At 48.0% G+C, this 23,998-nt stretch overlaps 1 protein-coding gene across 1 annotated transcript; it reads left to right on the forward strand.

Moving 5' to 3' along the window:
* Positions 1-1,059: 1,059 nt before the first annotated feature.
* SYT11 (synaptotagmin 11) lies at positions 1,060-21,966 on the forward strand. The gene is made up of 4 exons (XM_028709415.2): positions 1,060-1,260; positions 11,677-12,491; positions 18,688-18,811; positions 21,222-21,966. Exons 1-4 carry the CDS (start codon positions 1,227-1,229, stop codon positions 21,530-21,532), a joined length of 1,284 nt encoding a protein of 427 aa, XP_028565248.2. The 5' UTR covers positions 1,060-1,226; the 3' UTR covers positions 21,533-21,966.
* Positions 21,967-23,998: the final 2,032 nt, after the last annotated feature.

Consider the following 23,998-nt stretch of genomic DNA (forward strand, 5'->3'; position numbering starts at 1 on the left):
CGTAAATATATCCAGCTGTTGGTGGATGAGGAGGAAATCAAGGGCAGGGCAGATGACAAGTCCCACCCCCCAGCTTAAAATCTAAAATACAGATACTGAGGAAACAGAAGAGCTAGTGAGGGAGAGAAGACTGAGCAAGTGCTATTATACATATAGTTTGGTTATATCTGGAAATTAAAATTAAGGCTGAAGTCCTATGCACTCAAACATGCCTGCTGGTTTCAATTCTGTGCACACAAAGGCTAAGTTTCTAACCCCATTTACCTGGGAATAAGCCTCATTGAACTCAGTGGGAGTTACGTTTGAGTAGACACAGTTTGGGTAAAATTTGTTTGTTTAGGTTACATACCACCCTTCATCATTAGATCTCAAAGTGGTTCAGATTCCCTCAACACAGTGGGATTTACTGCTGAATAAGCATGCATAGGATTGTGCAGCGAGCGAGGCTGCCAATCCTATGCGCACTTACCTGAGAGCAAAACCCATTCAACTCCATGGGGCTTACTCTGAATAAATATGCCTAGGATTGCCTTATATCAGCAAAGGGCCTTGTGGAACAGGTAGATTTGAGGAGCAATGAGAAGGAATATATGGATACAACTCGGGCAGTAAATAGGAATTTAAAATCAGTTTAATATATTCTGTTAACAACTAAAAGGAATCCCAGGACGAGGACCCGCCTGTACAACGTCATCAATCCACAACATGAATGCACAATACAGAAACGTATGTATAAATCCTGAAAATACATCATAATCGTTACTATTTTAGACCAACGTTTTGCAAAGGGCTCTCTCCGCATTTATGCTGTAAATAACCATCGGTTGCATCTCCCCCGCTACACGCCGCTCAGAAACCTCGGGCGGAGGTCGGGTGGCGAAGCGGGGCTGCCGGCGGGATACAAACAAGCCCCGCAAGCGACCCGCCCTCCCCGCTAGACAGCAGCCGAGCCGCTCTGCCGAGTCACCGCCGGGCGGGTTCGGCCAGGCGGCGGGGGCGTGGCTTCCTCTGGCTCGCTCGCTTCGGAGGAGGAGGAGGCGTGGCCTCGCCCGGGGATCGTTCGAAGTGGGCGGAGCTAGCGCTGCATCAGGACCAGTCGCCAGCTTCTGCATCCCTCGGAGTCGGGAGCATCCTCAGGGCCGCGGCAGAAGCACCGCCGCTGCATCCGCTGAAGGGGCCTCCCTGCGCGCACCGGGCCGTCGCCGCCGCTCCATTCGCGCGCCGCCATGGCAGAGATCGCCAGCGTCCGCCCCAGCTTCGGTGAGTGGGGCCCGTGGGAGGCTGCTGCGCAATTCCCTCTCCCGCCCCCGCCCCGTTTCTCTTTGCCTTGACCGTCCCCTCCTCCACCCGCTCCCCAGCGCAAAACACCGGGCCTTCCTGGGCATCCTGATCTCTCCGCCACCGCCACCCTCGCCGGACCCCACTCAGGCCGTGCCCGCCACCATAATTCTGCCTTGGCAAGCGTCCCATCCCTACCCCGGCCTCCCCTTCTATCCTTGCTTGTGGCAACTGGCACATCTACAAACACCAGCGCGCTCAGCAGCCAGAGAGGGCCTTGTTTGCGCCGTCGATGAGGCACCACCACCACCGCCACACGACCACCCGGCCTCCATCTCCGGAGTGGTGGGGTTTTTTTTTGGGGGGGGGGGGGTTGACAGCTTCCCCACATCCTTACTGGCACGCACACCATTCAGTCGTGCAAATAACGCGCGGCATTAGCAGGGCGCACGCTCACGAACCGACCGCCAACGCTGATCCACAGGGGGAAATCTCTCTCTCCTCCTCCCCCACTAGCCCGCTGCAACATTAGGATATTCGGACTGTGTGTGGCTGAGAAAGAATGCGTTCAAAGAAGCCCACACGCAGTTTGGGAAAGATTCCCTCCCCCCGCCATACTGGGACGGAAACCCTCTTGGACTGCGCGATCCAATCCATGGAAGTCCCGCTGAGTTCATTGCTCCTAAGCGAGGAGGGCTATAGGATTGGGCCAGATTGCCAGCCCTCCTTGGTTCCCTTGTTCCCATTAATTTCATTTAAATAGTAATAATCCTCCAGTCTACACTTCTCTGTCTGGGTTTTGACAGCACTGGTCAACACGCGCACGCGGCCGCGCGCGCGGCCAGCAATCCCAGCACCGCTCAGTATTCCACTTCCCTTCAAAACACACACACAATATCCCCATCAGCATTTGGTCAGTGTGGAAATCTTCACATTAGCCACCCTGTGAGGAGGTGGGAGCACATGACAGCTCCCAAATCCGGGGCCAGGTCTCCTCCGGGCTTTCCAATCCCCAATGCCATCACCATTCGTCTTCGCGTGCTCTTCCCCGTCTCTCCCTTCCCGTCTCTCCCGTCTCCCCGCCCCCACTCTCTCCTTGCACGGGCGTGCCTGGCCTTGGGAGCGGACTGGGTCAGCGCCAGGGGCAGATCCGAGCCCTTTGAAGAGATGCGTAGAGGGACACATGTGGGGTGGGTGGGTGGGGAGGCGGCAAGGCGTTGCCCTCTGGCCTGCTCTCCTCCTGTGGGGGGCTGGAGGTGGGTGGAAGGGAAGGAGGGAGCAGGTGCACATTGTGGTGGCTAGGAGGAGGGCAGGATGACGTGATGTCTATTCCGGGCCAGGCAGCGCCCCAGCCCCCAGATAGCTTGGAGGGGAGGGTGGGCAAGAAAACAGCCTTTGTTCAATGCACCCCCTTTTTTGCAGAGGTTGTGGAGCAAGCAAAGTATGGAGTTTCCTCACCCCCCAAATTCACTCAAGTCGTTGCTTGCAAACCACACAGACCCTAGCCTGATGGCCTGTAACCTGGCCCAGCCACCCCATATAATTGCACCCCATCCATTGAGGGTTTGCTCAGAGACACCAAATCACTTCCTAAGCCTAGCAGCTGCCCCCACCTCCATTGTTGAGACTCCCTGGGGTGTTCCCTCTGGGAGAAGTTTGAGGCCTCTCATCTATGCCAGGGATCATGATGCCTTCTCAGTCATCCAACAGTGGCTTTTTAAACTGCCTCTCGGCATCTGTCGGCTCCAATCCATGCAATAAGGAGCCACAGGGACTATCAGTGTGGCCTCTAGGCAGCTCCTCTCTGCCAGGTTGCAGCAAAGTTTCTGGCAGAAGCATGAATATAAAAGCAAGAAGGGGGAGGGAAATAAAGCTATTCATTTCCCCCCACCCCAAAATATACTGAAATGTAAATAGAATAGGATCCTCAGACGTGTTTGCGGACCTTTGATGTGTATTAAAAATGTACCTGTGTGCCATTCAATGAAAAGTCCCAGCTTATTTCGTGTTCTAATTCGAGTGCTGAACCCATCTGCTGTCACACAATGGCAATTCTGAGAGAGAGGATCAAGGTTGCCTGCGTTTGTTAGGCCAGTGTGGAATGTTTTATGTTAATTAAAGCCCTCTTGGTTTATTTATGTTTTTATCACCAAAAGTGCAGCCTTTTATTGTCCTCTGGGGTGGAAGGCTGTGTTGTGCTACGGCCCCAAAGCTAACTAAGGATGCAGAAGTGATAGCATCCTCTCTCCCCGGTTAAGTCACGTGAACGACGACGACAACAACAAAAATCACAGGGTCTTAAATTCTGGATTTATTTCTTCCAGAATAAATATAAGCACCTGGTTCTGGTTACTTGCAGTTACTAATGTAGAACATGGTCTCCACCTCATGTACAAGTGTGCATTGAGATAGCAGAGAGGCAACCCCAGTTGTTAATGATGGAATGGCTGAAATGGATTGAAAGAGAAGCAAGCTGGATTAGACAGATGTTATTATGTGTCCCCAATTAGAGTGTGCATACGTCACTGAGGATATTGTTTGAGGAGTTTAAAAACGCATATGGGGGATTATTATTGTTATTATGGGAGTTGTGAAATGCGGGTGGCTTTGGAGGTTGGCAGTTTAGTATCCAGCCTCCTTTTTTTTTTTTTTTGGCAGATGTTTACAGTGCAGGTATATTCAAGATTTCTGTTTTACACCCCTATCATTTTAATTCATTGCTGCAGGAGTGACAGGCGCCCTGCAATATTGTCTCACAGGAACATAGGAAGCTAACTTGTACAGAGTCATACCATTTGTCCATCAATCTCAGTACTGTCAACACTGACTGGCAGCAGCTCTCCAGGGTTTCAGACATGGGGACAATTCTCAGGCCAACCTGGAGATGCTGAGGATAATACCTAGGACCTTCTGCTTGCATGCAGGTGCTCTACCCCTGATCTATGGTCCTTCCCCTGTTCATACAGCTTGCAAACACATACACAATCAGGCACATGCACATACATGCACACACCTCCTAAAGAAATATAGGCTTCACTCATATAAGGAAATATAGGCTTCACCTCAGGAGGTTCTTCTGAGTAGGCATGTGCAAGATTGCACATAGCCACTGAATCACAGAAAACCAATACTGCTTCTGACAGCCTTCTCCACCCTGGGGCCCTTCAGATATTGTTGGACTTCAATTCCCATCAGCTCCAGCCAGCATGGCCCAGTGGTCAGGGATGATGGAAGCTGGAGTCCAGCAACATCTGGAGGGTCCCAGGGGAAGACTGGTGTCTGTTATGGTGGAATTGCAACACTAGTCAACTGCATACTTCCAACATTTTTCTGATAAAAATAGAGATGTCCTATTATTATTATTATTATTATTATTATTATTATTATTATTATACCCTGCCCATCTGACTGGGTTTCCCCAGCCACTCTGGGCGGCATATATTAAAACATAATAAACCATTAGACATTTAAAATTTTCCCTATACAAGGCTGCCTTCAGATGTCTTCTAAAGGTTGTATAGTTACTTATCTCCTTGGCTCGGGGGTAACATGAGTCCACACCCTCCAACATTTTCCCAATGAAAACAGGGACATCCTAAGGAAAAGCAAAACATTCCAGGGTCATATCAGAAACCAGGACAGCTTCTGTAAATCCAGGACTGTTCCTGGAAAATAGAGACACCTGGAGGGTCTGCAGTTGTAGCTGCTCCTTGTTCCACAGGCTAATATGTTTACCTTACAGCCAGGAGGCCTTTAAAAAACCCCAAAATTTACAAAGGGCCATGTGCATGGTTTGACTACGTATACAGAAGGTGCAAACAAATGCTGCTGCCCAATCCTACTCAGCCGCCAAAATCTATCCCCAATAGCAGTTCTGAAAAGATGCTCAGGCTTTGGCCAGTTTTCAAAAGAAGGGAACTGCATAGGTCAGTGGTGGAGCACCTGTTTTGAAGGTTCCAGACTCATTCCTCAACATTTCCAGTTAAGGCTGGGAATTGTCCACTAATGAAAATTCTGAAGAGCTGTTGCCAGTTAGCGCTAGACAGCTCAGAGCCAAGATGGACCAATAGTCTGACAATATAGGTAGAATGCAATCCAACAGGCCTTATATATCAGGGAGAGCCCATAATTTCTGGTAACTGTCTTTAAAAAAGAATAAGAATAACGCTGTCCATATTTTGCATTTTGGGGAAAATACCGGGTTTCTAGAAGTTTTATCTCTGATTGTCCAGGATGGTGAGGCACAGATGTGTTTTAATTCTAATGTTCATGCACGGAGACAAAATGTCAGCAACTGTAGCTGCCCACCCAGATAGTGAAGGCTGCTGAATGTGTTGCAATTGCAGCTGTTCTGTGCAAAGTACAACCAGATCCATTGTGAAGCTAAGTATTCCGTTTAAGCTTTCTTAAGTGTGCCGGGTTGGGGTTTGTGTGTGTGTGTGTGTGTGTGTGTGTGTGTGTGTGTGGAAACAAAATGCAAATTGTTATGATAAAAGGAGTGAAGAGACTTGAAGAAGATGCAGTTTGGAAGTGTATATGCGGGGGGGGGGGAGCGGTGTCAGGGAGCGAGAGATACGCTGAGAATAGGGGGGTGATAACAGAATCATTTAGAATCATAGAATGCACACAAGATCGTTCATGTTTCCATCTGCGACGTGTTGCCGTAAGGGCTGCATGGGTTTGTGCAAGTGAATGTGATATTAGGGAATTTCTGGGTTTTTGTGAGCACCGTTCTTGAATGCAGATTTGTGTAAGTGAGTGTGCTTGTTTGTTTGCCTGTTTGTTTGCTTGCTTGCTTAATGTAATTATATCCCGCCTTTCTCCCAAGCTGGGATTCAAGAAGGCTTACAAAATTTCATTATAAAATACAAAGCAATGAAAATTAGTTAAAAACAATAAATTAAAATGCAATATAAAACGCATTTAGAGCCAATGTTAAAACGCCGATTGCCCAATGCTCACCATCATCATCATCATCTGCACTCTGGTTGTCAGAACAGGAAGGTCTTAGCTTGCCAGCAGAAAGAAAACAAGGAGGGAGCCAGCCTATCCTTTCTTGGGAGGGAATACTACAATATGGGTGCAGACACAGAATAGGCTCTGTCTTGTGTCATCACCAACTGTGATGTTGATGGGAACTGAGAGGTGCTCACCAGAGAACCTTAGCACCCAGGCAGGTTCATAAAGAGAGATACCGTCCTTCGGGTAACCTGGGCCCAAGCCATATATATATATATACACACATATGCACTTGCATACACATTATTTATCATCATTCCCTCTATTGCCAATATCCAGGCTGTGAGTGCCTATTCTTTATGGAGCCAAAATGGCACTACCCATGCAAAAGAGAGCAGTATCTACATCTCAAGGTCTGCAAAAGTTCAGTCTTGAGGGTTATGAACTATTGAGGAACCTGAAAAAAATCCTGTTATGCATGCTTTGATCTGACGTTATAAATACGGTTGCCTGCATCCATCTGTCTTGAGATATAATGGAGTGTGCCTCCGGGGGTGAAGTCGAATTTCTGCATTAGCAGTACCAAAGTGACCTCCCCAGAGTGCAAACCTGGGCAGTGTGGATGGAGGTCCTGGGATGCCCAGACAACAAAACCCCCCTCTCTGCCTTGCTGGTGTGGTCCAAAGGAAAGCAGAGCAAGGCGTTTGGCACCAGCTTGGGTGCAGGAGTTGCCAGAAGAGGAGTTTGGATTTGATATCCCGCTTTATCACTACCCGAAGGAGTCTCAAAGCGGCTAACATTCTCCTTTCCCTTCCTCCCCCACAACAAACACTCTGTGAGGTGAACAAGGCGGAGAGACTTCAGAGAAGTGTGACTGGCCCAAGGTCACCCAGCAGCTGCATGTGGAGGAGCGGGGAATCGAACCCAGTTCACCAGATTACGAGTCCACTGCTCTAACCACTATACCACACTGGCTGGTGAGAGCTGAGTGCAGGGTAGGAGGCGAACAAGGCGCCATCCAACCGTCTTAGGGACTTCAGTCCCAATTTGTGTAGGATTTACTCCCTAGCCTTTTCTCTCCCCGAAGATATCCCAAAAGAAAGCGGAGGTTTAGGAACAGAGATTTCCTTCTCCTAGACCATGGGTAGGCAAACTAAGGCCCGGGGGCCGGATCCAGCCCAATCGCCTTCTAAATCTGGCCCACGGACGGTCCGGGAATCAGTGTGTTTTTACATGAGTAGAATGAGTCCTTTTATTTAAAATGCGTCTCTGGGTTATTTGTGCGGCATAGGAATTCGTTCTTTTTTTTTTTCTTTCTTCCAAAATATAGTCCGGCTCCCCACAAGGTCTGAGCAACAGTGGATTGGCCCCCTGCTGAAAAAGTTTGCTGACCCCAGTCCTAGATGGGCTACCTTCCCAGGTGGATGAGCCCCATCTGCCCCTCACTTTCCTCTATAGCACCTGCAGAAACTGCCTTCCAGACCATTGGACCCACGCTTGGTCTTGTCCTCTCAATCCACAAGAGACTGTCTTCACATGCAGGGAAAGTCCCTAACTCACCGAGGTCTTGTGACCCATCGGCTACCTTCACCTGGTTTAGCTGGCCGGTTGAAGCACTTCCCAAGGTGTGGCCGCTGTCACATGCTGATAGCTTCTGGGAGCCACAGGTGAGAGCTGAGTGCAGGGTAGAGACCAAAGGTGTACAAGCTAGCCCAGAAAGAGCACAGCATGTCCCCCACCAGAGGCACTACCCCTCCCCTCACACCCCGTAAATAGTTATAAATCGCAATTTACAATTAGTAACAATGGTGAAACTATGCATAGCTCAACAATGGAAAAATTAAAATCCTCCAATATCGATAAACTGGCTGAGGAAAGCACATGGATTATAAAACTAGCATACGAAAGGAACGTGGCATATAATCATTACAGAAACAAGTTCATTGAGAAATGGGCCTTATTCATTCAATTCTGGAATGACAAAGTAAGAGATGAAGTACAGTACCTCCTTATAATTTATTCACATTAGTTTAATACTCTGTCTTTATGCAGTAAGGAAAATGGAAGTAGAAATATTAAACTCCCACATCTGCATTATATGGCAGGACATAGGCGATGCTGCAACTAAATCTAACAGTCTTAAGGAAAGCACGTAGCAATAAGTCTATTTGCATATGAAATGCCTTCTAAATGAAACATGACTTTTTAGCATATATGAAAAACTATATTGTGATTTCTGCACAGATTTACAAACACAGCATGACTAATAACTGTGCAGCAGCCATCAAGTATATTTTTGCCACTTTGGAACGACAGTGTTTGTTTCGGAATCTGTTTTCCATGTTTCCTTTATTTTTTAATAAAACTGATTATGCAAAGCCTGAAATTTAGCGATTCAAGGTTTCAGGTGAGAGCATCTCCCAACCCAACCTAGAGGTGCCAGAATCAATCCCGGGACCCTTCTGCATACACAGCTTATGTTCTGCCACTGAGGTACAGCCCTTCCATTGGCGACCCCTGTTCTAGGGGGATAAAGTGTCCCCTAATTATTTTTCAGCTGCCTGCTGTCTACTCTTAATGATTTTGGCTTTGTTTTAGAAGGGGGTGTCCCCTTGCACCAGGGGGTATTTTCTGGAATTTCTACCCCCACCCCTTGCAAACTAGGGTAATTCGCACAGGTAATTTTTTGAACGCCTTAGAGAGTGAACTAATTTAGCATATTCACCATACTTTAGTAAATAGTTTTTTGGGGGGGAGACTTGGAAACTGCTAAGCTTGCCTAATATATTCACAGCTGGCTCCTGTTCGTTGTTACTGATGAATTTATTAAATGCCTGGGGCGAGGGGGTGGGCAGGAATCGGAGGGAAATTAAAGCACTGGGGGAAAGAATTCCAAATCATTTCCACAGGAAAAATAAATAAATCACACCCCGCATCAGTTCCAGACTTGCTTTGCCGTGCCTTGCAATAACCGGGCCTTTCTGTTCTCTCCAACAAACAAGAGACACTGAGTTAATCTGGGTGATGTCATCAGCACAGCTGAGGTCACCCTTTTGTGTGTTATGACTTGGACATTAAATTCCATGGTTACCTTCTCATAGCTAGAGGCATGGAGACACCCCCTACTCACACATACTAAATCCCACCAGTGCATATATTTGTGTGTGTGTGTGTATTCTGCACTCATAATAAGGCTCTGTACACACTGTTCTTTAAAGCACATTAGAATCATAGAATCGCAGAGTTGGAAGAGACCCTGAGAGTTATCTGGCCCATCAGTCAGTCCATGTTTATTTATGGCAAAGAGGCAGCATATTAAACCAGAATTTCTGCATAATTCGCTACATGAACAATAAAAACGATTGATATGGGGTTTAACAATCAATATGCTAATTAAAGGTAAAGGGACTCCTGACCATTTAGGTCCAGTCGTGGCCGACTCTGGGGTTGCGGCACTCATCTCGCTTTACTGGCCGAGGGAGCCGGTGTACAGCTTCTGGGTCATGTGGCCAGCATGACTGAGCCGCTTCTGGCGAACCAGAGCAGCGCACGGAAACACCATTTACCTTCCCACCAGAGCGGTACCTATTTATCTACTTGCACTTTGACGTGCTTTTGAACTGCTAGGTTGGCAGGAGCAGGGACCGAGCAATGGGAGCTCACCCCATCGCGGGGATTCGAAACGCCGACCTTCTGATCGGCAAGTCCTAGGCTCTGTGGTTTAACCCACAGTGCCACCCGCATCCCTAATATGCTAATGAAGTGTACTTAAAATATGTACTTAATATGCTAATTAAGTGTAATTAAAATACATGCATTGAGTCCACCCCCTGCAAGGCAGGAATCTTTTGCCCAACGTGGGGTTCAAACCCACAACCCTGAGATTAAGAGTCTCGTGCTCTACCGATTGAGCTATCCTGGGAACATTATTTCCCTCAAAGAATTCTGGGCACTGCGGTTTACCCCTCGTAGAACTGCAATTCCCAGAAACCCTTATCAAGCTACACATAGTAGCTACATCATCAAAATAATCATTTTACTATTTATAACCCCCCCCCCCATTTGACTGGGTTGCCCCAGCTACGCTGGGTAGCTTCGAACAACAACAACAAAAAATACTAAAACATTAAACATTTAAGAACTTCCCTATACAGAGCTGCCTTCAGATGGCTCGGGGGTCAGCAAACTCCATACCCTCCGACATTTCTCCAGCGAAAACACAGACGTCCTAAGGAAAAGTGGGACATTCCGGGATAAAAATCAGAAACCAGAACGGCTTCAGCAAATCTGGGTCTGTCCCTGGAAAACAGGGACACTTGATGGGTCTGTGTTTTGCCCCCTGCCCCACTGCACGGGCCTGCAGTCTCACCCACATCATACCTTTTGAAGCTCATTTTGCCCCTCAAAGAATTTTGGGCGCTGTTGTTTACCCCTCACAGAGTTATAATTCCCAGCAACCTTTAACTAACTGCAGCGGCCAGAATTCTTTGAGGGAAAGAATGTGCCATGTCTTTGAAGGCCATACATTTAGAGCACACGGCTCTCCCGAAAGAATCCTGGGAACTATAGTTCATTATGGATGCTGGGAACTGTCATGCTGTGAAGGCTAAACTACAATTCCCAGGATTCTTGGGGGGGAAGGCATGTGATTTAAATGTAAGGGGTATACGTAGCCTTTAAAATCTGGGGGCAAGGACTGTCTTATCACTATTATTTGTGAGCTGCCCCAGGGAGACTTTCCTCATCTGGAGCTCAGGATAAATAAAGAGCAGCTGGCTGAATAGATTATCCATCCCAGTGGTCCCCAAAGGGGGTGCTGGGATTACCTAGGGCAGCCCTAGAAGGCGAATGGGCGGCAAGGGGGTGCTGAAGGTGTAAATGACTACCAGACTTTGAAAAGCCGGTATCTGTGGATCAAGTTCATCAGTTTTGTTGAATTAATTAACCTAAATAGTTTTAATTGGATTTTGAATAAATGTGCAATTAATTGTTACTGTTCTCAATGTTATGGCGCTATTATCAACCTTAGCAAGTCATGCAAACTGGTGTTCTGAATAATGCTTTTTTGATATATCGTCCAAATCCAGTTTCAAATCTATGTCATGGTGCTGGTTTCGTAATTTTAGGCTTGACAATATATCGCAAATCAGGGTGTGGGTGGGGAAGGGTGCTATGCAAAAAACCACAATGCGGGGGAAACTGTGAAGCCAGCCTTTACGTAACTCAGTCCTTATTTCAGGCATTGTGCTATATCCGTACAGTATATCGTGATGTTTAGCTGGTGCGATATCGCAGTGTTGAAAACCAGATGTCACCCAGCTCTAGTGGGGATGAGTTTATGGAAACCAAGGAGCCGATGGCTCAAAAAAGTTCGGAAACCACTGATTTATCCCCTCTCCCTTCCCCATTCCTCTCCACCTCACTCTTCCCCACCCACAGATGTCTCCCCGATTGTGGCGGGCCTGATTGGCGCCACCGTCTTAGTGGTGTCCGTCTCTATGACGGTCTTCGTGTGGACCTGCTGCCACCAGCACGCGGAAAAGAAGCACAAGACCCCCCCTTACAAGTTCATCCACATGCTGAAAGGCATCAGCATCTACCCAGAGACCCTGACCAACAAGAAGAAAATCATACGGATCCGGCGAGACAAGACGGGAGCTGCCATGAAAGATGGAAGAGGCAACCTTCTGGTGGACGCGGCAGAAGCTGGCCTGGTGGGTTCCGACAGGATCTCCAGCGCGGCTCCCTGTGTCAACCAGCTCCCGATCAAAGTCGATTATGGGGACGAGTTGAGCCCGGACCAGAGCTTGACTCCGGCGGGCAGCAAGCCTTCCTCTCCCTCTTCCCCGGAAGAAGAGGTCACTCTGGGGACGCTGACCTTCTCCGTGGACTACAACTTCCCCAAGAAAGCTCTGGTCGTGACCATCCAAGAAGCCCGCGGGTTGCCGGTCATGGACGAGCAAAACCAAGGTTCCGACCCCTACATCAAGATGACAATCCTGCCCGACAAGAGGCACCGGGTGAAGACGCGCGTCCTCCGCAAGACGCTGGACCCCGTCTTCGACGAGACCTTCACTTTCTACGGGATCCCCTACAGCCAGCTCCAGGACCTGGTCCTCCACTTCCTGGTTCTGAGCTTCGACCGCTTCTCTCGAGACGACGTCATCGGGGAGGTGATGGTGCCGCTCGCCGGGGTGGACCCAAGCACAGGGAAGGTCCAGCTCACCAGGGAGATCATCAAAAGGAATATACAGGTAGGGGAGCTGGGACCCAGGGGCTTCACTAGGGGGACTGTCCAAGTTCCCTTTCCTGGTACAAGACCTTTATAGAGGCACTTAAAATATTTTGGCACCCCCATATATATCAAATTCAAAAAATAAACAATAACAAACTAGAAAATGATTTTTCGAAAAGAAACCTACAGTAAAATGGAAAATAACATTTATTTTTGCATGCTTTCACCTTATTTATATTTGGGGGGAAAGTTCTCCTTGTTTTTCTAATTGCAAAGTCTTTGATCAGGTCCTTACGTAACGCACCTGCTTCTACACTTAGTAGAGATAAGGCATGTTGCCTGCCTTGTTGCATGGTTGTTCTGTTGGGGTTTCTTAAATATACATCGACTGAGAAAATGGACGCCCATCTGAATCGTTTGTAATATTTGTATGTAATTTTTTCATTTATTGTGGGAGCCTTTTTCGTGGAACCTGGCTTTAGCTGCACCGTAGCAAATCTGGCAATGGAACATTTCTGTGGTGCCCTCCTTCCCTTGATGCCCTAATCACGCACTTATGTTGCTTCATGCCCTGTCCTTGCCGTTGGTGTCCAAGCGAGCAGGGTGGGGGTGCTGTGAGCCAGCAATAGGGGTTGTACCTGCTGGTAGGACCCACAAGACAGGTGTGCTGATGCAAGAGCCAAGGGAATGGGTCTGTGACATGGACCAGGACTGCCCCTCTCAAGTCCAGCAGCCTGTTCTAGCAGCAACCAAACAGATGCCTTAATGCAATGTTGTTGGACTACAACTCCCATCATCTCTAGCCAGCAGGGCCAGTGGTCAGGGATGGTGGGAATTACATAGTCCAGCAACAGCAGGAAACACAGGTTCGAGAATCACTACCCTAAAGGGAAGGAAACCCAAAAACAGGGTCTGAGCGCAGCAGCAACTCTCCCCACCTGGGACTATTAAGTAGTAGACTGCCACCAACGGTGCAGGGAGGAGACAGCCATCATGACAAGGAACCAGAGATAGCCTGATCCGTAGTGAATCTTTCATTTATTTTATTTCACAAAATTTATATACCGCTTGATTGTAAAAGAAACAAACACCCAGCAACCCCAAAGTGGTTCACAAAACGAATAAAACAATGAAATTACTAGTAAAACACAGTCATATTTACACAGCATTCAGTTAAACAGTAAAACACAATTTAAAGTATTCAATAATAATTGAAATCAACAATAAGCTAAAAAGCAGATTAAAGCACGTGTTGACATTTTATGTGCCGATAGGCTTTGCCTAAACAAAATAATGTTTTTAGCAGGTGCTGAAATGAGTGCAGCAAAGGTGCCTCTCAACAGGCAGGGAGTTCCAAAGTATGGATGTTGCCCCAGTAAAAAAGATGGATTTTCTTACAAATGCAGACCAAGTATTATGTGGCAGCTTCAACAGCGCCGGTTATTATACCCACCAGCCAGCCGCTTTATACAACAGGGAAAGCGTCAGAGTGACACTTGATAGGATAAAATGCAACACATAAAAAGATCTGAAACCAGAAAATTATTATTATTATTATTATTAATAATAATAATACCAGGAAGAATACAAAATGCATAAGATGCTTGCCCAGTAACATATTAATAAGGAGAAATCGTAGCCACCCCCAACTGAAAGATGAGCACCAGTGCATGAGGCAACATTAAATAACCAAAGGTCGAAGTAAACAAAAGGTATCAGCCTGGCTCCCAGGGGCCGACAGGGATGGCGCCAGGCATGTCTCCCTGGGGAAAGCATTCCACAGACTTGTCTCATCCTCTCTGAAAGCCCTCCAAGTTGGTGGCCATCTCTGCCTTGTGTTGATGTGAATTCCACAGTTTCATTTTGTGCTGTTGGGGAACAAGTATTACCGTATTTTTCACTCTACAAGACGCACCAGACCATAAGACGCACCTAGTTTTTGGAGGAGGAAAACAAGAAAAAAAATATCAGAAGCCAGAACAGCAAGAGGGGTCGCTGCGCAGCGAAAGCAGCGATCCTTCTTGTTTGTTCTGGCTTCTGGGATAGCTGCGCAGCCTGCATTCGCTCCATAAGATGCACACACATTTCCCCTTACTTTTTAGGAGGGAAAAAGTGAGTCTTATAGAGCAAGAAATACAGTAACTGTGCACCTCTGGGAATTGGAGACAAGGCAAAGGTTCACCACAGCAGCAACTGGGGCTGTTCTCAGGAGACCCAAAGAGAGCTGTTGTCCAAGCACAGGCCTTTTCTGCCTGGTCCAGAAGGACCTTTCCCTATTTTCCTAACCGCAGATTCCTTGCATTCTGCTGAAACTCCTGGGTTCTGCATGAGAGGATGCACCTCAAGCTCAGAACGGTGCGATTCCAGTTTTCTGGGCATGTTTCTTCCTCCTCCTCCTCTAAAGAGGAGGAGGAACATCTGTTCTGTAACCTGGGATTTTGCAAGGCATTGTTCCAGCCAGAGGAAGCGGCAGACTCCCCGGGAGCGCGAGCAGTAATGCAAACAAGCGCAGAGCTGGCAAGGACGGTAATCAGACCAAGGATTGGGGTCAGCCGCCTTCAAAGTGGTAGCTGGAAAGCAGCCAGATCAGCACTATGGAGGAGGGCGCTTTGGGAAACTGGGCTACATTACGACAGATAAACAGGATGTGGATTTTTGCTCAGGCAATACACAATCTAATGTTTTTTTTCTCTGTGCTTGTGCTTAGCTCCCAAACAAACGTAACAGGCAGATTTGGGGGGAAGGGAATAGCACGGTGGCAGGGAATCTGTCCCGGGTTCAATCCCAGCACCTGCAGATAGAGCTGGGAGGGATTCTGCATTTGAAATCCTGGACAGTTCTTGCAGATGATACTGAACTAGATGGGCTAATGTTCTGACTCTGCAAAAGGTAGTTTCCTCTGCTTCTGTGGTCTGCTTCAGGGATGGGAAGCCTGTGGCCCTTTAGATGCTGTGTGTGACATTGTGGCCCGCTTTATCACTCCCCTTCAGGAGTCTCAAAGCGGCTAACAATCTCCTTTCCCTTCCTCCCCCACAACGAACACTCTGTGAGGTGAGTGGGGCTGAGAGACTTCAGAGAAGTGTGACTGGCCCAAGGTCACCCAGCAGCTGCATGTGGAGGAGCGGAGACGCGAACCCGGTTCCCCAGATTACGAGACTACCGCTCTGAACCACTACACCACACTGGCTCCACACTGCTGTTGGACTCCAACTCCCAGCAGCCCTTGCAAGAGGGGCCAATGGTCAGGGATGAGCTGCAGTCCAGCAGCATCCTTCCAGGAGCCACATCCCAAGGGCAGGCAGAGCCAGAGGCAGAATGGGCAAAGCAACGAAGGTTTCCTTTGTACAGTAGGCTGCTTCTCTACACTCACCCCCCTCTCTATGCTCCATCCAGGCAAATAAAAAGGAATAGCAGAGTTCAAGGCAAGGCAGATGCACCGTGGGAGCAGGGCTGATAAGGAATGTACATAAGGAACACATGTGGAGAGACCCAAGGACCAGTTGGAGAGGTCTGGAGGGCCACACCAGAGATTCTCCATCTTTGGCACAAAAGCAAGCTCCTCTGGCAAATCTTTGGCTTCTGCTTTGAGTTGTCTAGACATTTCTTTAATTAGGCAGGATGGGTGGCTTTCAAATAAATACCGGTACATAAATCCCGCTTCAATGGGATGACACACCTCTCTGCACAATTAGAGGGGGAGAAATAAAATCTTTGGGCTCGTAAACCAGCTGTTGTGTCTTGCTGTCGGGCTTTCTAGGCAGTTAAGCTTCCCTTGCTTCTGTCTGCCTTCCAAGCTGCAACTATTGCCCCATTCTAGCTGGTCTGAGGATCTGTGATGGGGAGGGGGTCCCCCTCCCCTCAAGCAAAGTCAGAAAGCAATTGACACTGGAACAGAAAGCGACTGGCATGCAGTTATTCCTGCGGCTGAGAACTGGAAATGTTGGCACGTCTTGCTTGGGGGCTTCCCATAATGCGTATCTGATTCGCCACTGGGAAAACATGATGCTGGATTAGAGATGGGCCAGCGGGCCGTTCTTATGATGCAGAGAGGGATGAGAAAGTGAGTTACAGGCAAGCTGTTAGGAGTCGCATCTTTCAGGACCAGGGAGAGCTCCTTGAGACAACAGGAAGCCAATCCAATGAAGGCTCCCTTTTTCTGCCTTCCCCCTTCCGATGTCTTTGGACAATAGTTCCCATCAGCCCCTTTGTAAACTACCTGCTGCCTTTGTAAACTACAGTCATACCTTGGGTTACAGACGCTTCAGGTTGCGTTTTTTTTGGGTTACAGAATTACCGGAAGTACCGGAATGGGTTACTTCCGGGTTTCGGCGGTGGCACATGCACAGAATCACCAAATTGCGCTTTGCGCATGCACAGAAGCTCCGGATTGCAACCCGAGCATGCACATACATGCCGCTGCAGGTTGTGAACACTGCAGGTTGCGAACGTGCATCCCGCACGGATCACGTTCGCAACCCGAGCGTCCACTGTACCTTGCTGTTCGGGGTGGCGGGGAAGGTTTTCACTATCAGAGTAAAAAGAGGTGGGGGTGGGAAATCTGTGTGGCTCCCCATGTCCCATCAGCCTCAGCCACCACAGCCAACTGTTCAGAGATCGTGGGGACTGGAGTCCAGCAACACCTGGAGAGCCACAGCCTCCATACTCCTCTCCTAGGCACATTCTTTGGGGGGGGAAAGCCACGACTGCTTAAATAAGCAGAAGAGTGCTTTAAATATACAGTGGTACCTCAGGTTACAGACGCTTCAGGTTACAGACTCCGCTAACCCAGAAATAGTACCTCAGGTTAAGAACTTTGCTTCAGGATGAGAACAGGATGCAGTGGCAGCAGAAGGCCCCATTAGCTAAAGTGGTACCTGAGGTTAAGAACAGTTTCAGGTTAAGAGCGGACCTCCAGAACGAATTAAGTTCTTAAACCGAGGTACTACTGTATGGTGCAGATGGCGAAGAGTCGTTTGGCCCAAACTGGGCACTTTCCACTTGTGATTCCGGTAGGAAGGGAAAGGAGGAGGACTGGCTTTAGACAAACGTTAACTCAAGAGTCCCGGGCAGTTCCCAAAATGCCGAATCTAGGACACGACGGCCATGGCAACCCGGCCTGCTATTCACAGCCTTAACAACGGCTTTTTTAAAACACTTGGCGAGGCTCTGTTTTATTTCCACTGTATTAACTCCCTTTCAACACAGCCATGTCTTTCCTTTAAAAAAGAAGAAGAAATGACCTACTCACTACGGACAAGTCAGCTACCACCGAAAAGCATTTAAGGCCACAGCGGAAGCACGGAGGATGTAAACAATAAAACACCATACCCTCCCTAATTGCAGAGTTCGCTGGCGATTTCGAACCTGCATTTTACGGTGGTGTGGTGGTTGCTCTTTCCTAGGAGGTCAAGATTCTGGTCCCTTTCAAAGGTGGGCCATAGGAAGCTGTCTTATACAGAGTCTATCTAGCCCAAGGGTTTACCCACACTGACTGGCAGCAGCGGGTCTCCACGGTTGCACGTGGCAGGTCTTTCCCAGCCCTACCTGAAGGATTGAACCTAGGAAGTTCTTCGCTTCAAGCAGGAGCTCTCCCACTGACCTACAGCCCTTCCCCAAGAAATACAAGATTCTAGTCCTCCTTGTTCTGCACAAAGAGCTGATTTTAAATAACAACATGGGAAGCTGTCTTATACAGTAGCACCTCAGGTTAAGAACTTAATTCGTTCCGGAGGTCCGTTCTTAACCTGAAACTGTTCTTAACCTGAAGTACCACTTTAGCTAATGGGGCCTCCCGCCGCCGCTGCACGATTTCTGTTCTCATCCTGAAGCAAAGTTCTTAACCCAAGGTACTATTTATGGGTTAGCGGAGTCTGTAACCTGAAGCGTCTGTAACCTGAGGTACCACTGTATATCAAGTCAGGTCAAGGGTCCACCTAGCTCGGCGTTACCTATATTGACTGGAAGCTATCTTGTACTGTGTCAGACCATTGTTCCGTTTAATAATAATAATAATAATAATAATAATAATAATATTGACTGCTGTAGAAACAGGTTGTTGGACTAGATGGGCCTTCTTATGTTCTCCTTCCCCACTGGCTTCCTTCAGCTGACCCTTTCTAGATGATTATTTGCAGAAGCGGATGGTTGGACCTGAGGGTGGCCAAGGCTGCTTGGGGCCTGTTGTTCTGAGGATGTGCGACCTTATCTCTTTCCAGAAATGCGTCAGCAGAGGGGAGCTGCAGGTTTCCTTGTCTTACCATCCTGTCGCCCAGAGGATGACTGTGGTGGTTTTGAAGGCGAGACATCTGCCCAAGATGGACATCACCGGCCTCTCAGGTAGAAGCTATTTACTCCGCCCCATCTCCATGTTTTCCTTGTGTGCCCCTTTGAACGCTCTTTTGTTCGTGTTACTTTTTAATGAGGGATGGATCTGTTCATTTCGGTTCCTCTCGGTTTCTCATTCCCCCCCCCCCGAACCTTAAATTCAGATCCCTGCATTTCTGCAGTGATTTGCTTTTTTTTTTTTTTTAGTGAAAACTTGTCAGCATTGTACTGCAATTTCCCCCCCAAAACTGTTTGCAGTTTTGCCTAATAGATGCATTTTGCAAAGCAATTTCCCCACTTTTGTATGCAATTTTATGCACACTCGGTACATGCATTTTCGTACACATTGTTGGAGAACACACAGTGCTGCAAAATTTGGAGAGCTGCAAAGGACGGCGGTGCTTCGATTCACGTAGTTTCAGAGAACGCGGATTTCGTAGGTCCACCTTTAAATGCAAACTGAGTTTCTCCCTCCCTCCCATTTGTAACCACTGAGCCAGCTTATGAATCCTGTGCATCCTTGGAGAGATCAGAAGGCAGCCATCCCTTTCTCCTAATGTTTGCCCCAAATTTGTTCTCCTGCAACTAAAGCCCACTAGTTCTAATCCTGGCCAGGACAGCAGCAAAGAACAACTCTTTGCCCTCTTCTATGTGGCCCAAAAAGATTGCACTGTGAAGTGCCCTAAGCACTAAAAACGAAACAAAAAAACACCCCAACATCTCCAGGGTGTTTGAAATGTAAAGCCCCGAAGACACAACTTGATCCTTCATTTGATGTTCATACCTTTTGAGGACAAATTCCAGCTAGGCAAAGAGCACTCGAGGAAGGTGCGGAGCAGGGCTGGTGAGGGGTGTGGCCTGGGAAGAGGGGGGCGTGGCCTGAAGAGACTCCAGAGGGCTGGATGGCATGACATAGTTGGCATTTCTCCATCCCTGACTTGCACAGACCAGGATCGCAACCTTCAGTGGCTTTGCTTTATTTTTCAGTTACCTCCCTCAACGCGAACTCTGGTTCACGAACCCCTAACAGAATGTCAGGGAGGAAAACGTTCTCCTCGGTCTCTTGAGCTGCTTGCTTTTCAGGGTCCCCACCCATGCCCCAGAAACTCTGCCATCATACAAATTCCTAGAAGAGGAGAGGTCTTTGCCAAGGGCTAAACAGAACATCCATGTGGATTGGCAGTATATCTCTGAATACTAGTTGTTGGGGGCACATTTTGGGAGAGATTCTGTTGCCCTTCAGGCCCAGGTTCTGAGCTTCCTGGAGACATCTGGCCAGACTAAATGGACCTTTAGTCTGTCTTCTTATGTTTCTACCTTCAGCCCCGTTCCAGGACTCGGGAACATATGAGAGAAGCCAGGGAAGACTGTGGCCTTCCTGATTGATGGTGGACCACAACTCCCATCAGCCAGCATGGCCAAAGGTCAAGGATGATGGGAGTTGGAGTCCAGCAACGTCTGGAGGGACACACATCCTCCAGGAATCTGCCTTATACTGAATCAGACCCTTGGTCGGGCTGAGCTCTGAGCATTGTCTACAATCATAGAAACATTGATTCACAGAAGCATAGAGTTGGAAGGCAGCATCCATGGCAGATGGCCATCCAACCTCTACTTAAAAACCTCCAGTGATTGGCAGGAGCTCTCAGCAGAGCCTCAGGCAGCTCTCTCCAGGTCTTTCTCATCCCTACCTGGGTTTGCAAGGGTTTGCACTCGAATAATAATAGTAATAATTTATTATTTGTACCCCGCCCATCTGGCTGGGTTTCCCCAGCCACTCTGGGCGGCTTCCAACAAAGATTAAAAATACATCAAAATGTCACACATTAAAAACTTCCCTGTCTTCTAAATGTCAGGTAGTTGTTTATCTCTTTGACATCTGGTGGGAGGGAGTTCCACAGGGCAGGTGCCACTACCGAGAAGGCCCTCTGCCTGCTTCCCTGTAACTTGGCTTCTCACGAACCGCCAGAAGGCCCTCAGCGCTGGACCTCAGTGTCCAGGCAGAATGATGGGGGTGGAGACGCTCCTTCAGGTATGCAAGTAATGTTTACCAGCTCCATCTGGTATGCTGGCTGAGACCCTACAACTTTTAGAAGACACCTAAAGGCAGCCCTGTATTGGGATTTTTTTTTAATGGTTAGCGTTTTATTATGTTTTCTATATGTTGGAAGCCAGGGGCAACCCAGCCACTCTGGGCAGGATATAAATAATAAAAAAAATGATTATCATCATTATTATTCCTTCACTTTCTTCATAAACATGGTGAGCCAATCTCACTCCAATTAGGGTGAGGGGGGTCCCTGCTCATTCTGCTGAGGGGGGGAGGTTCCCAGAGTTCTGTCCCCCCAAAAAAAATCCCGCTTGGGTGATACCACCAGTTATTGGCCTGTGTTATTGGCTGGCTCCTGTCCTTTCTTTCTGGCAGACCCCTACGTCAAGGTGAACGTGTACTACGGCAGAAAGCGCATAGCCAAAAAGAAAACTCACGTCAAGAAGTGCACTTTGAACCCCGTCTTCAACGAATCCTTCATATACGACATCCCCGCGGATCTCCTCCCGGACGTCAGCATCGAATTCCTGGTCATCGACTTCGACCGCACCACGAAAAACGAAGTGGTGGGCCGGCTGATCCTGGGAGCGCACAGCGTCACGGCGGGCGGCGTGGAACACTGGCGGGAAGTGTGCGAGAGCCCCAGGAAGCAGATCGCCAAATGGCACAGCTTGAGCGAATACTAGCAGGGTGAGCGGGGGGGCACCGGGCGCTTGCACCAGGGGCCCCTGCGCAAACAGACACTTGGCCTTTCATTTCCTCCTCCTCCTCCTCTTCCTCCTCCCGCCTTCCGTCTTAGTCGTAGAAACTTAAAGGTTTCCGTACGAAGCAGCTGATCGGTTCTCTCTAGTGATGTTTAACTTTTGCAGGGCACACTAAAAGTTCTAAAAAAAAGAAAAAGGGAAAAAAAGGAACTTACAAAAAGTTAAAAAATAAAACCTAACAAAAAAAAGAGCATTAATTTTAATAAATACCACAAAACATATATATATATATATAAATATATATAATAAAATAAAAAGGTGTAACCGCACTGTTGCATGCCGAATACAAAAGTTAAAAAAAAAACCACAAAAAAATAATAATATAACTTTACCAATATCAAAAGTACAGTTTTTAATACGATTTATCTGTCACTATGAAAGTCGTGTTTTGTGCTGAACTGTATTTGTTGGTAATTCACCTCAATTGGCCTATTCAGCTTCTCTCCCAACTTATTCTTTTTAAAAAATAATAATAATAATATTGGATTCTGGTTCTTTGTTGACATCGTCTGCCCACCCCCTTCCTGTTGATTCTTTGCAATTCTTTGTGACTTGGGTGATCTAATGCTGTTGGTGTACATGCAATGGTTTTGGGGCATCTGTCTTGGATCAGAGGGATCTCAGAGTGGATGGAAATGGTTCCTGCGAATTATAAGTGCTGCTGAAAGCAATTCCCTCCCTGTAAAACAGGATCCTGGAATAATTTCCTTGTCCTTGTTGTCCAGAACATTGCAAGATGCTCTCCACTCCACCCACTTCCGAAGCAGTCTCTTTCAAAGAAAAAGACTTCATTTGGAGTTGGACCAGGAGGCATCTATCTCCCTCTTAATCTTTCAAGCCAAGTCTTTGCCCTGCCTCTACCATGATTTGAAAGCGGGCCTCTTAGGTGTTGCTCATCTGAAGCAGGAAAGTGCCCCTTGAGCTGTGCCGCCTGAAGCAGTGGTGCAGGCTACTGATGTAGCAGACCCGGCCCTGCCAATAGGCGACTAGACAGGGTTGCATGTGCATTGATCCTAATGCCTACAAGGGTGACAAGCAGGTAACTCTCACAAAGAACCCACCACCACTGTTTATTTACTATTACTGTTGTCATTAATTAGAGCCTGGTCGGCTTCCAGTGCATGCTTCACAGCTAGATCAGCCGATAGAAATAAATAGCCACTCGAGATCTATATCTAAGCAAGAGTTTTCCAGCTCCACAACCTCCCCTTGCAACATTCTGGGCACCGGAAATGCTCCACCAACATTTATTGGTGACGGAGTGCGCAAGCTTTCAAGCTGACACGAAAGCCATCCCCAGACAGGTCAAGATTGTCTGCTGAAGAGCTCTGCATCATCCAGAAGCCTGCAACTTCCACATCAACAGATAGGGCTGAAAGAAAAGTCAATCTCCCCTACCCAGCCTCCTTTCCCAGGACCAACCCGTAAGCCATTTGCGAAGCAAGGCAGATCCAAGTTAAGGGGGAAGCCACGTGGGAAATGGGTGTTTCAGTATTCACCAAGTCACATCCATGCACTTAACTCATCCTGTGCCCTGTATGCTGTAAATACTGTATCATACTTTAAAACAAAAACTAGGAGAAATCGTTTCAGTGGTGGGGAGGCACCTTGGCCGCAGAGAGGTGAACTGTCTCGGCACAGCCCCGTGGGAGGTATCTCCATTTCACTCAGAGCAGACCCATTGAAATTCAGGGGCCTAAGGGAGTTGTGTCCATCAGTTTCAATCGGTCTGCTCCGTGGAGGTCTAACATTGGATGCAACTTTGTGTTTGGGGGAGAAAGAAGACTACTGGAAACCCAGCCCTTCCCTCCCTAAAAGCCCTTGGGGGTTAAGTTTCCTTCCATGCTTGCTCTAGTTCAGGCACCCCCAAACTCCGGCCTTCCAGCTGTTTTGGGACTACAACTCCTATCATCCCTAGCTAACAGGACCAGCGGGCAGGGATGATGGGAGTTGTAGTCCCAAAATAGCTGGAGGGCCGAGTTTGCCTATGCCTGCTCTAGTTTCTGAGTCTGGAAACGGAGTCACATACAAACCTCCACCCCCGTCCAGGAGAGTTAGAGGGATCAATTCCCAGGACGCACCAGCTCACCCCCATTTCCACCTCCTGTCAAACTAGGTAGATCTCTCATCGATTCGCAGTTGGTTAGCAAGAGCTTCTCACTTAGCTAATAGCAAAAACTTCACCCCTCAGAAATAGAGCCCTGGAGGGGGAGCTGTTGTCTCCAACTAAGTGCTACTCAGAGTAGACCCAGTGAAATTAATGAACCTACTTTGATGAGTCTACTCTAGCATTTTTTGTCAGTGGGCCCTGGGTCCAGTATTGACCACAAATTCAAAGACCGAGCACCTTATTGTTTAATTGGGGGGGGGGGGGGTACGCCTGCCAGC

The sequence above is a fragment of the Podarcis muralis genome, chromosome 16 (assembly GCF_964188315.1).
Source record: "Podarcis muralis chromosome 16, rPodMur119.hap1.1, whole genome shotgun sequence".
Taxonomy (NCBI): Eukaryota; Metazoa; Chordata; class Lepidosauria; order Squamata; family Lacertidae; genus Podarcis; species Podarcis muralis.